At 42.1% G+C, this 12,386-nt stretch overlaps 1 protein-coding gene across 5 annotated transcripts; it reads right to left on the bottom strand.

Annotated features, from left to right (window-relative positions):
* Nucleotides 1-7,761: 7,761 nt before the first annotated feature.
* Nucleotides 7,762-10,385, bottom strand: LOC139552470 (putative nuclease HARBI1). 5 transcript variants are annotated; one of them, XM_071364239.1, is made up of 8 exons: nt 10,323-10,385; nt 10,154-10,240; nt 9,782-10,066; nt 9,667-9,702; nt 9,014-9,568; nt 8,829-8,944; nt 8,631-8,732; nt 7,762-8,536 (listed from the first exon to the last, which is right to left on the bottom strand). In XM_071364239.1, exons 5-8 carry the CDS (start codon nt 9,483-9,485, stop codon nt 8,477-8,479), a joined length of 750 nt encoding a protein of 249 aa, XP_071220340.1. In that variant the 5' UTR covers nt 9,486-9,568; nt 9,667-9,702; nt 9,782-10,066; nt 10,154-10,240; nt 10,323-10,385; the 3' UTR covers nt 7,762-8,476. The 5 variants fall into 5 exon arrangements, 4 of the variants coding, with proteins under 4 accessions (XP_071220340.1, XP_071220341.1, XP_071220339.1 ...); XM_071364240.1 differs by having other exon boundaries at nt 9,667-10,066; XM_071364238.1 differs by having other exon boundaries at nt 9,014-9,956; nt 10,025-10,066.
* Between the last annotated feature and the right edge of the window lie 2,001 nt (nt 10,386-12,386).

Below are 12,386 nucleotides of genomic sequence, written 5' to 3'. Positions count from 1 at the left end.
AGCGGTGGGATGCTCAACCTCACATCCTTTCAACCTAACCCAATAAGCTAATTACAATTTTTTAAGCCATATATCCAAAGGCATCTCACCTGCTTCCACTAGTAAGGCAATATGTTGATTTAAATGCACCAATACATATCTTTAAAGCTATATATTGGATTCTGTCCAGCTTCTGAAACTAAGTCTTTGCCGCTGTTCCATAAACTATACACCCGTAATCAATTGTTGTCCTGATCAGAGCTCTATAAATATCCATCAACGATTGTCTGTCAGCACCCCATTCATAACCGGAGACCGAGCGCATAAGATACACCACGTTCTTACACTTTGTTACAACATTTATGACATGATCTTTCCATGTATATCACTCATTGACCCAAATATAATAATAGACCCAAATATTTGTACTTAGAAACCCTCCCCATAGACTGTCCATACAGAAACAACTGTATATTAGCAACTTTCATCTCCAAGAAGAATATACAGCAAGACTTCGCCACAGACAATTTAAAACCCCAGTCAATCGACCATCTTTCAACATCCACTGTAGCTTGTTGAATAGATTTGATCACACAAGAGACATTCCTTCCCCTCTTCCAAATAGCTCCATCATCAGCATATAGGGAAGCCCCAATACCCCTGCCTAGATTTGAAAATACATTGTTTATCATAATGTTGAACAAAATAGGACTGATAGCACTGCCTTGAGGAATACAATTGTCAACTCCATAGTCATCAGATAAAATGGATCCAATTTTAACTCAAAAAGAGCAATTTAATGAGAAGGCCAAAACCCAGTTATAATCTCCCACCAATACCAATTCTTTCCATCTTAATCAGTAGGCCTTCTCTCCACATAGTGTCATAGGCCTTTTAAATGTAAAAAAAAAAAAAGACAGTAGCCATCCCTTTTTTCATGACCAGAGTTTTTTCAACTTCATTGCTCATCTTTACTAATGCGTCCAAAGTAATCTACCTTTACGGAATCCACTTTGACTCAATAAACCTCTATGCTCCAGGAAATATGACAATCTATTGACTATCATCTTTTCCATCAGTTTACACAAGTTAGAGGTCAGTGCTATTGGTCTATAACTATCTGCACATGAATGGTTCTTACCAGGCTTTACATAAGGTAATATTACTGCACGTTTCCAACCAGAAGGTATAACCCCTCACTCCAAATCTTATTAAATAATCCCAGGAGAACAAGCATGACCTCATCAGGTAAATGCTTAAACATTACAGCACAACTGATCACAAAATGGGGCTGTATCTCCAAAGCCTATTAAGGCTGAACGCATCTCATTTTTGGTAAAAACAGCATCCAAAGAAGAGGCAACAGTAGCACCATATCTATCTAGAGCCCAATTCTCCTGATATTTCATCAAACATCGCTTCAGATAGTTGACGACAACTGTTGGAATGTAACGGCAGCCTTCCTCCTCTTCATCTGAAGAGGAGGTGTAACAGGGATCGGACCAAGACGCAGCGTAGCTCGTGTTCAACATGTTTAATTACAAACGAAACTGTGAACACTTACAACATTTACAAAATAACAAAACGTGGCAAACCGAAACAGCCCTATCTGGTGCAGAGAAAACACAGAGACAGGAAACAACCACCCACAATCCCCAACACAAAACAAGCCACCTATATATGATTCCCAATCAGAGACAACACAAAACATCTGCCTCTGATTGAGAACCATATTAGGCCAAACATAGAAACGGACAAACAAGACACACAACATAGAATGCCCACCCAGCTCACGTCCTGATCAACACTAAAACAAGCAAAACACACAAGAACTATGGTCAGAACGTGACATGTAAAAATTGTGTAACTTAATATTACTACCTGCACTGTAGATTTCCACGATCACACATTCATATTCAGATGGGGCAGTTATATTACGATATACAAGACCTTCTCTTATGAACGTAGCAAATCAAGATGTGGTCTAAGTCATGTTTATTGAACACATATCACATCAGGTCGGATCTCTAAATCTATTACATATTTCTTAAAACTCCTGGCCGTTAGCAATAAGGCTTCTGGCATTCCACTGAAGGATAACAAAAACCAGAACTCTTATTAACATCATACTGAGACATTCCATCATTAGAAGTCAACATATCAACAATCATGGCGACAGTAACATCTGTTACTCCTAAAAACCCTTGCTGCTTCCACATTGATCTTCAACTTGGCAGGTCTGATAACCTTTCCAATGAAGGCTATTGAAGTCAATCTGATGAACTATTAAGGTGCCCTTTGAAACAACACATTTGTGAGAGCAAGATTTCTGAACATTCTTGTATCCGTGTCTGGACCAATTTAAGCAACATTTCCTACAGTAGGTCCACTTATTCCAGGACTGACCCTATTGTCTCCATCATTCTGCCTAATAGTTCAACCAATCTGCCTTGCAGCCTCTGCATAAGAGACATTATGAGTGATTTTATATCTTTGGGCCTCTCTAGCTTCTTTCTGCACCTGGCATCCACCAAATGCTAAACTGTGTTCCCCCCCACAATTACAACATTTAACCTTAACATTGTTCCCACATTCACCATAATCATGTTCCCCTCCACACTTTGCATATCTTTTCTTTCCTTTGCACAGAGCCGCTACATGTCCCATCCTTTGGCATTTAAAGCACCTTAGTGGAGGCGGGACAAACTCTCTAACAGTGAAAGCCAGGAAGCCTTTCTGTACTTTCTTAGGTACAACCTTCTCAAACATTAATAATACTGACAAGCTTTCACTTCTCAAATCAAATCAAATTGTATTTGTCACATGCACTGAATACAACAGCTGTAGACCTTACAGTGAAATGCTTACTTAAAAGCCCTTAACCAACAATGCTTAAGAAGTTTTAAGAAACAATCAGTGTTAAGTAAAAAAATAGATAAGTAAAAAATAGAAAATAAAAGTAACAAATAATTAAACAACAGCAGTAAAATAACAATAGCGAGGCTATATACAGGGGGTACCGGTACAGAGTCATTGTCAGGTAATTGAGGTAATATGTACATGTAGGTAGAGTTAAAGTGACTATGCATAGATAATAAATAGAGAGTAGCAGCGTAAAAGAGGGGTCTGGGTATCCCTTTGATTAGCTGTTCAGGAGTCTTATGGCTTGGGGGTAGAAGCTGTTTAGAAGCCTCTTGGACCTAGACTTGGCGCTCCGGTACCACTTGCCATGCGGTAGCAGAGAGAACAGTCTATGACTAGGGTGGCTGGAGTCTTTGACAATTTTTAGGGCCTTCCTCTGACACCGCCTGGTATAGAGGTCCTGGATGGCAGGGAGCTTGGCCCCAGTGACGTACTGGGCCATACGCACTACCCTCTGTAGTGCCTTGAGGTCGGAGGCTGCGCAGTTGCCATACCAGGCAGTGATACAACCAGTCAGGATGCTCTCGATGGTGCAGCTGTTGAACCTTTTGAGGATCTGAGGAACCATGACTAATATTTTCAGTCTCCTGAGGGGGAATAGGTTTTGTCGTGCCCTCTTCACGACTGTCTTATTGTGTTTAGACCATGATAGGTTGTTGGTGATGTGGACACCAAGGAACTTGCAGCTCTCAACCTGCTCCAATACAGCCCCGTCGATGAGAATGGGGGCGTGCTCGGTCCTCCTTTTCCTGTAGTCCACAATCATCTCCTTTGTCTCGATCACGTTGAGGGAGAGGTTGTTGTCCTGGCACCACACGGCCAGGTCTCTGACCTCCTCCTTATAGGCTGTCTCATCGTTGTCGGTGATCAGGCCTACCACTGTTGTGTCATCGGCAAACTTAATGATGGTGTTGGAGTCGTGCCTGGCCGTGCTGTCATGAATGAACAGGGAGTACAGGAGAGGACTGAGCACGCACCCCCGATGGGTCCCTGTGTTGAGGATCAGCGTGGCGGATGTGTTGTTACCTACCCTTACCACCTGGGGGCGGCCGGTCAGGAAGTCCAGGATCCAGTTGCAGAGGGAGGTGTTTAGTCCCAGGGTCATTAGCTTAGTGATTAGCTTTGAGGGCACTATGGTGTTGAACACTGAGCTGTAGTCAATGAATAGCATTCTCACATAAGTGTTCCTTTTGTCCAGGTGGGAAAGGGCAGTGCTGAGTGCAATAGATATTGCATCATCTGTGGATCTGTTGGGGCGGTATGCAAATTGGAGTGGGTCTCTGCCGCTCTTTCTTTCTGAACAGCCTTTTGGCTTCAACCACTATGCCCCCCTCTACATTTTATTTAATCTATGGACATAGATAGTAGAACCCCAGAAATGACCCCCCTCAACATAGCCGATGCTCCAGTGACATGACTTGTGATTTTCTTCCCATTGAGAGTTTTCATGTTCAGAATCTTCCCTTGCTGAACATGGTCAGAACAAAATATTATATACATATATATTATATACAATCTACCATTACCAATGAACTGGGCTAATGTGACTTCCCCTATCTCTTTCTTAACAGCATTGGTTAATCAAATAGGGTGTAGATGAGAACCGTGGTCCCATCAAACACGATTACAACTTTCCACTCCGACACATCATTACTTCTGTTCTTCACTACCTTCACCCTCTTCACGTCCTCAACACTAGAAGTGCCACTGCTGTCAGCAGCGCTTATAGCAGGGACATTATTTTTCCTTTTCCTTTTCACCACAGACCATCCAGGTCCATGACTTTCGTCATCCTCACCCATACCATCAGAACTATCATCCATGACGACCACAGTCCAGCACTGCTGTTGCTAAAACCGCCTACCATAATATAGAACAATGGATTATGGATTACAACTTTCCACTCCGACACATCATTACTTTTCTTCTGCCTCCCTCTGGTATACTACACTGGCATAATCCAGTTTTGGTCCAGGTTCTGAAATGTTTATTACTTAAATGTATTTGAGGCAGGGCTGACATTACAAGGAAAATGAAAAACATTCTTGAATTTCTTAAACATTTCAGAACTGCGCCTCTAGGTTTCCACTAGTTACCACAGCCACAAAGTCAACATTTGATATATCGTAAATATTGATCTAAACACAAATTAGATTTTTGGTCTTAATTTAAGGTTAGGGTTAGGTATAAGGTTAGGTTAAAATCACATTTTAAGAAGATAAATTGTAGAAATAGGCGGGGTTTATGACTTCTGGCTGTGACCCCTCTAATTCGATTAGCATTACTTGGGGCCAACCAAGTGGCGCAGTGGTCTAAGGCACTGCATCGCAGTGCCACTAGAGATTCTGCTTTCGTGTCCAGGCTCTGTCGCAACCAGCCAGGTTGTCCGGTTTAGGGGAGGGGTTGTCCGGTTTAGGGGAGGGGTTGTCCGGTTTAGGGGAGGGTTTGGCCGGCAGGGATGTTCTTGGCCCATCACGCACTGCCGGGAGAAGTGCCCGCTGACCCGGTCGCCAGGTGTACGGTGTTTCCTCCGACACATTGGTGCGGCTGGCTTCCGGATTAAGTGCGGTTCGGTTGGGTTCTGGAGGACGCACGGCTCTCGACCTTCGCCTCTCCGGAGTCGGTATAGGAGTTGCAGCGATAAAACAAGACTGTAACTGCCAATTAGATACCACGAAAAAGGAGTAAAATAAATATGTATACTAGATTAGCATTACTTGTCGAATACATTGCACGTTTTCACTCTACTATAGGCCTAATGGTAAACAAATGATCTGCGAAAATAGTCTTACTTGAATAGTGGGCGAGTGAGGGTAGCGTATGTTGGAGCCATCATTCTCGTTGACGGTTTCCCACAGGTATGAAGCGCACACTATAGAACACGAGGCCAAAATCAGGCTTATTGAGGTATTTTTCAGCAATATGTAACATATAGAAACCAATATTGTCCTATATCCTATTGTCTCACACAACAAACACTTGGTATGCCCAAGAAAGATTCACAATATAAATGTTTAAGTGCCCCACAATAGAACTTTGCAAATGAGGGAGGTGCCAGAGGTACTCAGTATTTTAAGGGACTGCAATTTACTGACTTATTATCTCATATATCAAAACATATAAGATCTCCTAAGCCTGTGTTAACATCAGACCTTAGACACTATTCTTTCCCCGTAGGAATGGCTGAACAAACAGTTTTTTAGGACAACTAAACTGGCGAGTTATATAGAGGATACAATATTGGGAATGTTTGGATGGTAAGGCTGAAGCTCCCGACTTCAGACTACTGTCGAGGAGTGAAATCGGGGAAGGTGCATATGCTACAGGCGAAAGTCAGACACTGATGTGTTTTTCCAACAGCAAGGCTCAGTGCTGCCATTGTTGATACACATTTTTCTTAGTAACGTCATAATCAACATGTCTCCAACCCCCATGTCACACACTCCCAAACTAAATATACAGTGCCCCCGTAATTATTGGGACAGTGAAGCATTTCTTCTTTTGGCTCTATACTTCAAAAGTTTTGGTTTGAAATCAAACAATGAGTATGGGGTTAAAGAGAAGACCATCGGCTTTAATGTGGGGGTATTTCCATCCATATTGGGTGAACCGTTTAGAAATAACAACACTTTTTGTACATAGTCCCCCCATTTTAGGGGAGCAAAAGTATTGTGACAAATTCACAAATATGTTTCAGTAAAGTAGTAAAACGTGAAGTATTTGTTCCCATATTCATAGCACACAATGATTACATCAAGCTTGTGACTCCACAAATATGTTGCATTCATTTGCTGTTTGTTTTGGTTGTGTTTCAGATGATTTTGTGCCCAATATAAATTGTCATTTTGGAGTATATAAGAAAATAATGTTTCTAAACACTTCTACATGAATGTGTAATGAATACTCAGGGAGAAAAAGGTGTAGATTCACATGCAGAGGGCAGCAGGTGTTTATTACGCCTTCGATGAAGGCAGGCAATGGCCATACACAGGCAGGCGAATCAAAACCAGGACTGAAGGCTGTAACTGGTTCTCACTAACGAGCTAGGAAAAGGCTTAGTCGAGTCAAAACGAACAGTACCTCACAAAGGCACAAACAGAATGAATTGAAATAAATAAGGAGCTGATGAGACCAGGGGCCTGTTGCACAAAACTAGGATAAGGGATTAAGCCAGGATATCTTGGTGATCCTGGCTCAATTGATCCGTAATCCGGTTGCACTAAAGATGGATAGGGGGCAGGAGGATATGTTATGGTATAAATTACCATGGAGATTTATTCTGTGGAGCTAGCCTGCTCCAGACCAGGCTAAATTCCAGGATCTATTTAATCTCATCCCTAATGTCAGTCAGCAGTCACCACAAATGGAAACCAATAGTTATTTCACTGCTCACTATACATTGTTATCACATATAACTAGACCCACTGTTATTATTTAAACGTTTGTGATCATTAATTTCAATGATTTTGGATAAAAAATGATTTTTAGATGATGTTGCTATCATTAGATAATTTACAGTTTCCCATAGACTATAAGGCTATATATAAAATGATAGAATATTAGGGCCACAGAGGGGAAAAAAACACAAGTCATAATATTGTAACCAGTTGTTTTAAAGGAGGACAGTTGTTAAAAATGACAGATGTGGGGCATTTCGTGAAATTGTACTTCAGTATGGTTTCATAAACAAAGACATGCTGATGTGCCAGAATATTAAGTATCACATTGTCATAAGTATCAAAACTGTAAAAACAATATGTAGCTTTTCTGCAGAAAGAACCAGCCTCATAAATGTATGACTTTATCCTTTTTCTTCAGTGTGGCCCTAGTACTCTGTCATATAAACAAATACACATTCCATATGAATATAAAAACACAATGTGTAACATTATGTTCCTTTATTGAATAAGGACAAAACAAAGCAGGTAAACCATCAGCTCCTTTCGAAACTGAAGTCACAGTGACTCTACAAGATGGAAAGCACAGAATCCAAGCATATTATACAAAATGATACATACACATTCAAAGGTCTGTATATAACACACCCTGCATGTCTGCACACTAAAATAAATGCAGGACAAATCCATACACATCAACTGAACAGACAAATGAATGGATGCAGTAGCCTCCCTGCAGCCTTGTATTACACACAGTATACCGCACAAACATCATAAGAGGCCAAATTCGTCAAAAAACGAACCCAAAAAAACCCAAATTCCTCTGCCACCGCAGGACATATTTAACCAAAATTGAAAGCACACATACTAACTAAAATAATTCAACACATATTGGTCCCTCAGCAGCCGACCACTGTCGTCATCAGGGAAGATTGCCGGATTGTCCCAGTCCATGGCTGGTGGCACTCTGGGGGCCCTCTCCTTCCTCAGGCAGGCCACATTGTGGAGGACAGCACAAGCCACAGTAATATCACATGCCCTAACAGGGCTGACCCTTAATTTGTGAAGGCAGTGAAAGCGTGCCTTCAGGAGGCCAAAGGTCATTTCAACTCTGGCCCTGGTCCTGGCATGGGCATGGTTGTAGGCCTGCTGTGCTTCCTGGGGGTCTGTGAAAGGTGTCAGGAGAAAAGGCTGGCAGCCATACCCCCTGTCTCCCAGCAACACACCAGAGAATTCACCTGTCAACACAAAATCTCATCATTACTACCTCATAAACACAGTGATATTCTTGACACAGCCATGATGGTTATAAATAGGGGTTGTGTGGCTTACCTTGTGATAGATTTCAGAGGCCCGAAAGATTCTGGAGTCATGGACTGAGCCAGGCCATTTTGCCACAACATTGCTGATCACACAGTCAGCATTGCAGACCATCTGAAATCATAAGATGAGGAATATTACACCAATCAATGCACATCACTGGCAATGCAGAGTGTTCGTCAATGGACAATATCAAAAAGTTATGTTCACCTGAACATTAATGCTGTGAAAGGATTTCCTATTCACAAAATTGGCCTCATGGGCACCTGAGGGGGCTTTTATCCTTATGTGTGTGCAGTCCACTGCACCAATGACATTGGGGAAACCTGTCACACAAAGTAATGAGTATCCTACTATGTGTTAACAGTTGTCCTGTAATTTGTAGATCCTCTTACCTGCAATCCTATAGAACTCCTCTTTGATGTCACAGAGTCTTCTGTGGCCAGGGAAGGAGATGAAGACATCTGCTAATGCTTTGATAGCCAGACACACACTCCTTATTGTGCGGCAAATTGTGGCCTTGTTCAGCTGTTCTGCATCCCCCACTGAGTACAGGAAGGCTCCACTAGCAAAAAAGCGCAAGGCCACACAAACCATTTGCTCCACACTCAGTGCATGGCTCCGTGCAGTGCGGTGCTTAATCCTGGGACCCAGTAGTCTGCATAGATACCTGATGCCATCTGCAGAAAACCTGTATCTTTCATATAGATGGTCATCAGGGAAGGCCAGTGGGTCCAACCGGTCCCTGAAGACCCTTTCTCGCCTGAAGGCTCTCCTCAGCACAAGTGCTTCTTCATCCACCACATCTCGCACGAATGGGCATGCCATTGTCAGAGCAGAAAGGAACACACAATTTTGGGCCTTCATATAGGCTAGTGGCCACACCTGGTGCTGGGGGGGTGGGCAAAAGAGGGCGATGCCTTATAACGATGACTTGGTTGTACTGATTGCTGGGAAAATAAAAAAAACCTTAGAAAGATGCCACCGTCCTGTGTGCTCACAATAAGAGCTCATATGTCATGGCTCACTTGACTTTACGAGAATATACCTAATTTTTATTTTGAGCTGTGTCATCTTCTTGGAGCTGGGGGAGGAAAGAAAAATAATGATTAATACATTTGTGTTACAGTTAGCATACAGTGTACATTGAAGGCATATCTCACCTCCCTCTCAAGTTTTTTTTATTTCAAGGTCCAGTTTCCTAATTGTCCTCTTTTTTATTTCGGACTCCAGTGCAAGATTTTCCATCTTTTTCTTCTTGTACTGAATGTCTATGTCTGCCAGTTCTATTTGGCGCCGGAGGTGGTTGCCATACAATTTTCTGATAGCTTGTGAGCTCTGTGAACACAATACAATTAGCGCAGCTGGAATTTGGCAGGATGTGGTGTCCTTTTATTAATACGCACTATGTTGCCAGGCTGGTTTTCCCACTGTATAGCATCTGGGTCCTGTAAAAGAAATTAGATTTTTTGATTTTGATGAGGACTCCTCACCATTGTAGAGTAAATAGTACTTTCACAGTCTTAACATGATACCTCATGCCTTCTGGAATCCAGAGAGATGGTCTCCTCCTCATCATCGTCTCCATCATGTGCTGTTGCTGCTGCACTGGGGCCTTCACCCTATCACATTTAATCGGATTCATATTGAAGCTAGTAGACAAGACATGCCAGGCCTACAGTATGCCTTTGATGGAGTACTCACTGGATCAGCATCGTCTGGTGCTTGTGCTGGTGGCTCTAACAGGAACACAGTGCTGCCAGACACGGCAAGGCAATAGGTAAACCAAAGTCAGACAGTCCAAATTGATTCAATATGAATGTGGTTGTATCCCATGTAGAGATGGAAGGACATACCTTGAATGAAGCGGGTGGCATCTTGGGAGGAACCTATGCTCGTCTCTTTCCCCCCAGGGATCCCCTCTAAGACGGGCCTGCCTTTATTTAGCTCCAAGGCCATGTCCTCTGCTGGGGTAAGGTCAGCCTTTGTTGACCCACCACCCGTGCCTTGTCTGTGGGTATTCTTTTTCACTGCTAAAACAGTACAGACAATGTGTGAGCAGGCACCTTCTGGGTACAATATATGCTTGTGCTTTGTTAAATATTAGTCAGGGACCATACCATTCTGCAGAATGTTCTTGTATTTGATTTTGACCTGCTGCCATGTCCGTTTTGGCCCGTTCATGTTTAATCTACACACACACACACACACACACACACACATTTAATGGAGTCACACTGCAAAAAATTACTTGGTATTTTTGTCTTGTTTTCAGTAAAAATATCAAAAAATGTATCATAGCTTTATACAGTGTGATGGAGTTACTTTACACAATTTCACTCATATCTGCAGTGCATTTCAATTAAAAATGTAACCGTTTCATAATTACAGTACAACTGCATTTTTGGAGATGTGAATTAAATATTTGAATTGTAATTGTGATGTTTCAGCGGAGCGGTGAGTGTGTAATTGTGCACTACTTACGCATTCAGGCGGTCTGCAATACTTTGCCACGCTTTTTCTCTTTGCTTTATCACTGTGGCGGTGTTGCCTTTCTTCTTAATTATATCTTTTACCTCCTCGTATGCCTCCATGAGGATTTGTGCTTCCGACGGGGAAAAGTACGCGGCTCTAGTTGCCATGGTAAATCAGTTAATCTGTGATCTGTGGCGGGGTCTATTTGAGTGAGCCGTGAGCGCGCACCTATCCAGGATTGGTTTCACCTGGCTTAATGAATCCGTGTCTGCTCATCCTGGCTTGGTCTTTGTGCAACCAATTAAGCCTGGACGCACATGTTTTGGCTTCATTGAGCTCAGCTGAGTCATTTATCCCGGATGTCTTAATTCTACTTTTGTGCAACAGGCCCCAGGTGAGTAACTAACACAGGTGAAATCAATGAACAAAAATGAAAGACAGGGCTAAATTCAAGAACACAAAGAAACAGGGCTACGTTCAAGAACACAACGAAACAGAACACAAAGTTGATTAAGAAAATAAATACAGAACGTGGATGCCACCATGACTACGGATAGTCCTGCATTAATTGTGAATAACGAGTGAGAAAGTTACAGATGCACAAATATCACCCCCCAAATGCTAATCCCCTGTTATTGTAATGATGAGAGGTTAGCATGTCTTGGGGGTATGATTTTTGTGTCTGTAACCTTCTCACTCATCATTATTCATGATTCATTCAGGATTATCCGTAATCATGGTAGCATCCACTTTAATGTAGAAGTGTTTCTTATTTACAATATAGTGACTCCAAAATGACATTATTTACCATTATCTTCACAAAATAATCTGAAACACAACCAAAACAAAGAGCACAAGCTTGATGAGGTCATTACGTGCTACGTATATGAGACCAAATACTTAACTTTTTACTACTTTACTAGACATACATTTGTCCCAATACATTTGAACCTCTAAAATGGGTTAAGAACATTATTTGGGTATGATATATTGTTATTTGGTGATGACCCGTGAGGGATAAATTGATAAAAGTACAATCGAAGTGTTGTACGTAGTTACTGACCCTATGCGTCACTCTGAGGAAGTTCGATTAAGTGCACGGAGGCATTAATCAAATCCCCTAAAGATCCATCCATCCTGTGCGCGCGGGCAGGGATCTCCGCGGACGACTCACTGCTCGCCCTGGGGTGTAATTCATCACGCTAATTCTGTTGCAAAACGTTTTATCTGTTGGTTTTGCAACGGAAACATTATACCATTTACTTTAGGAACCAAACGGAAGCAAACGGAACC

The sequence above is a fragment of the Salvelinus alpinus genome, chromosome 24 (assembly GCF_045679555.1).
Source record: "Salvelinus alpinus chromosome 24, SLU_Salpinus.1, whole genome shotgun sequence".
Taxonomy (NCBI): Eukaryota; Metazoa; Chordata; class Actinopteri; order Salmoniformes; family Salmonidae; genus Salvelinus; species Salvelinus alpinus.
This window is presented reverse-complemented; position numbering and strand designations above follow the sequence as displayed.

Coding starts and splice junctions, on each gene's coding strand:
- LOC139552470 (XM_071364237.1), bottom strand. CDS start 9,485: ATGAAGGCCCAAAATTGTGTGTTCCTTTCTGCTCTGACAATGGCATGC. Junction 8,945..9,013: donor GGAGTTCTATAGGATTGCAG/GTAAGAGGATCT, acceptor TTTGTGTGACAG/GTTTCCCCAATGTCATTGGT. Junction 8,733..8,828: donor TTCACAGCATTAATGTTCAG/GTGAACATAACT, acceptor TTATGATTTCAG/ATGGTCTGCAATGCTGACTG.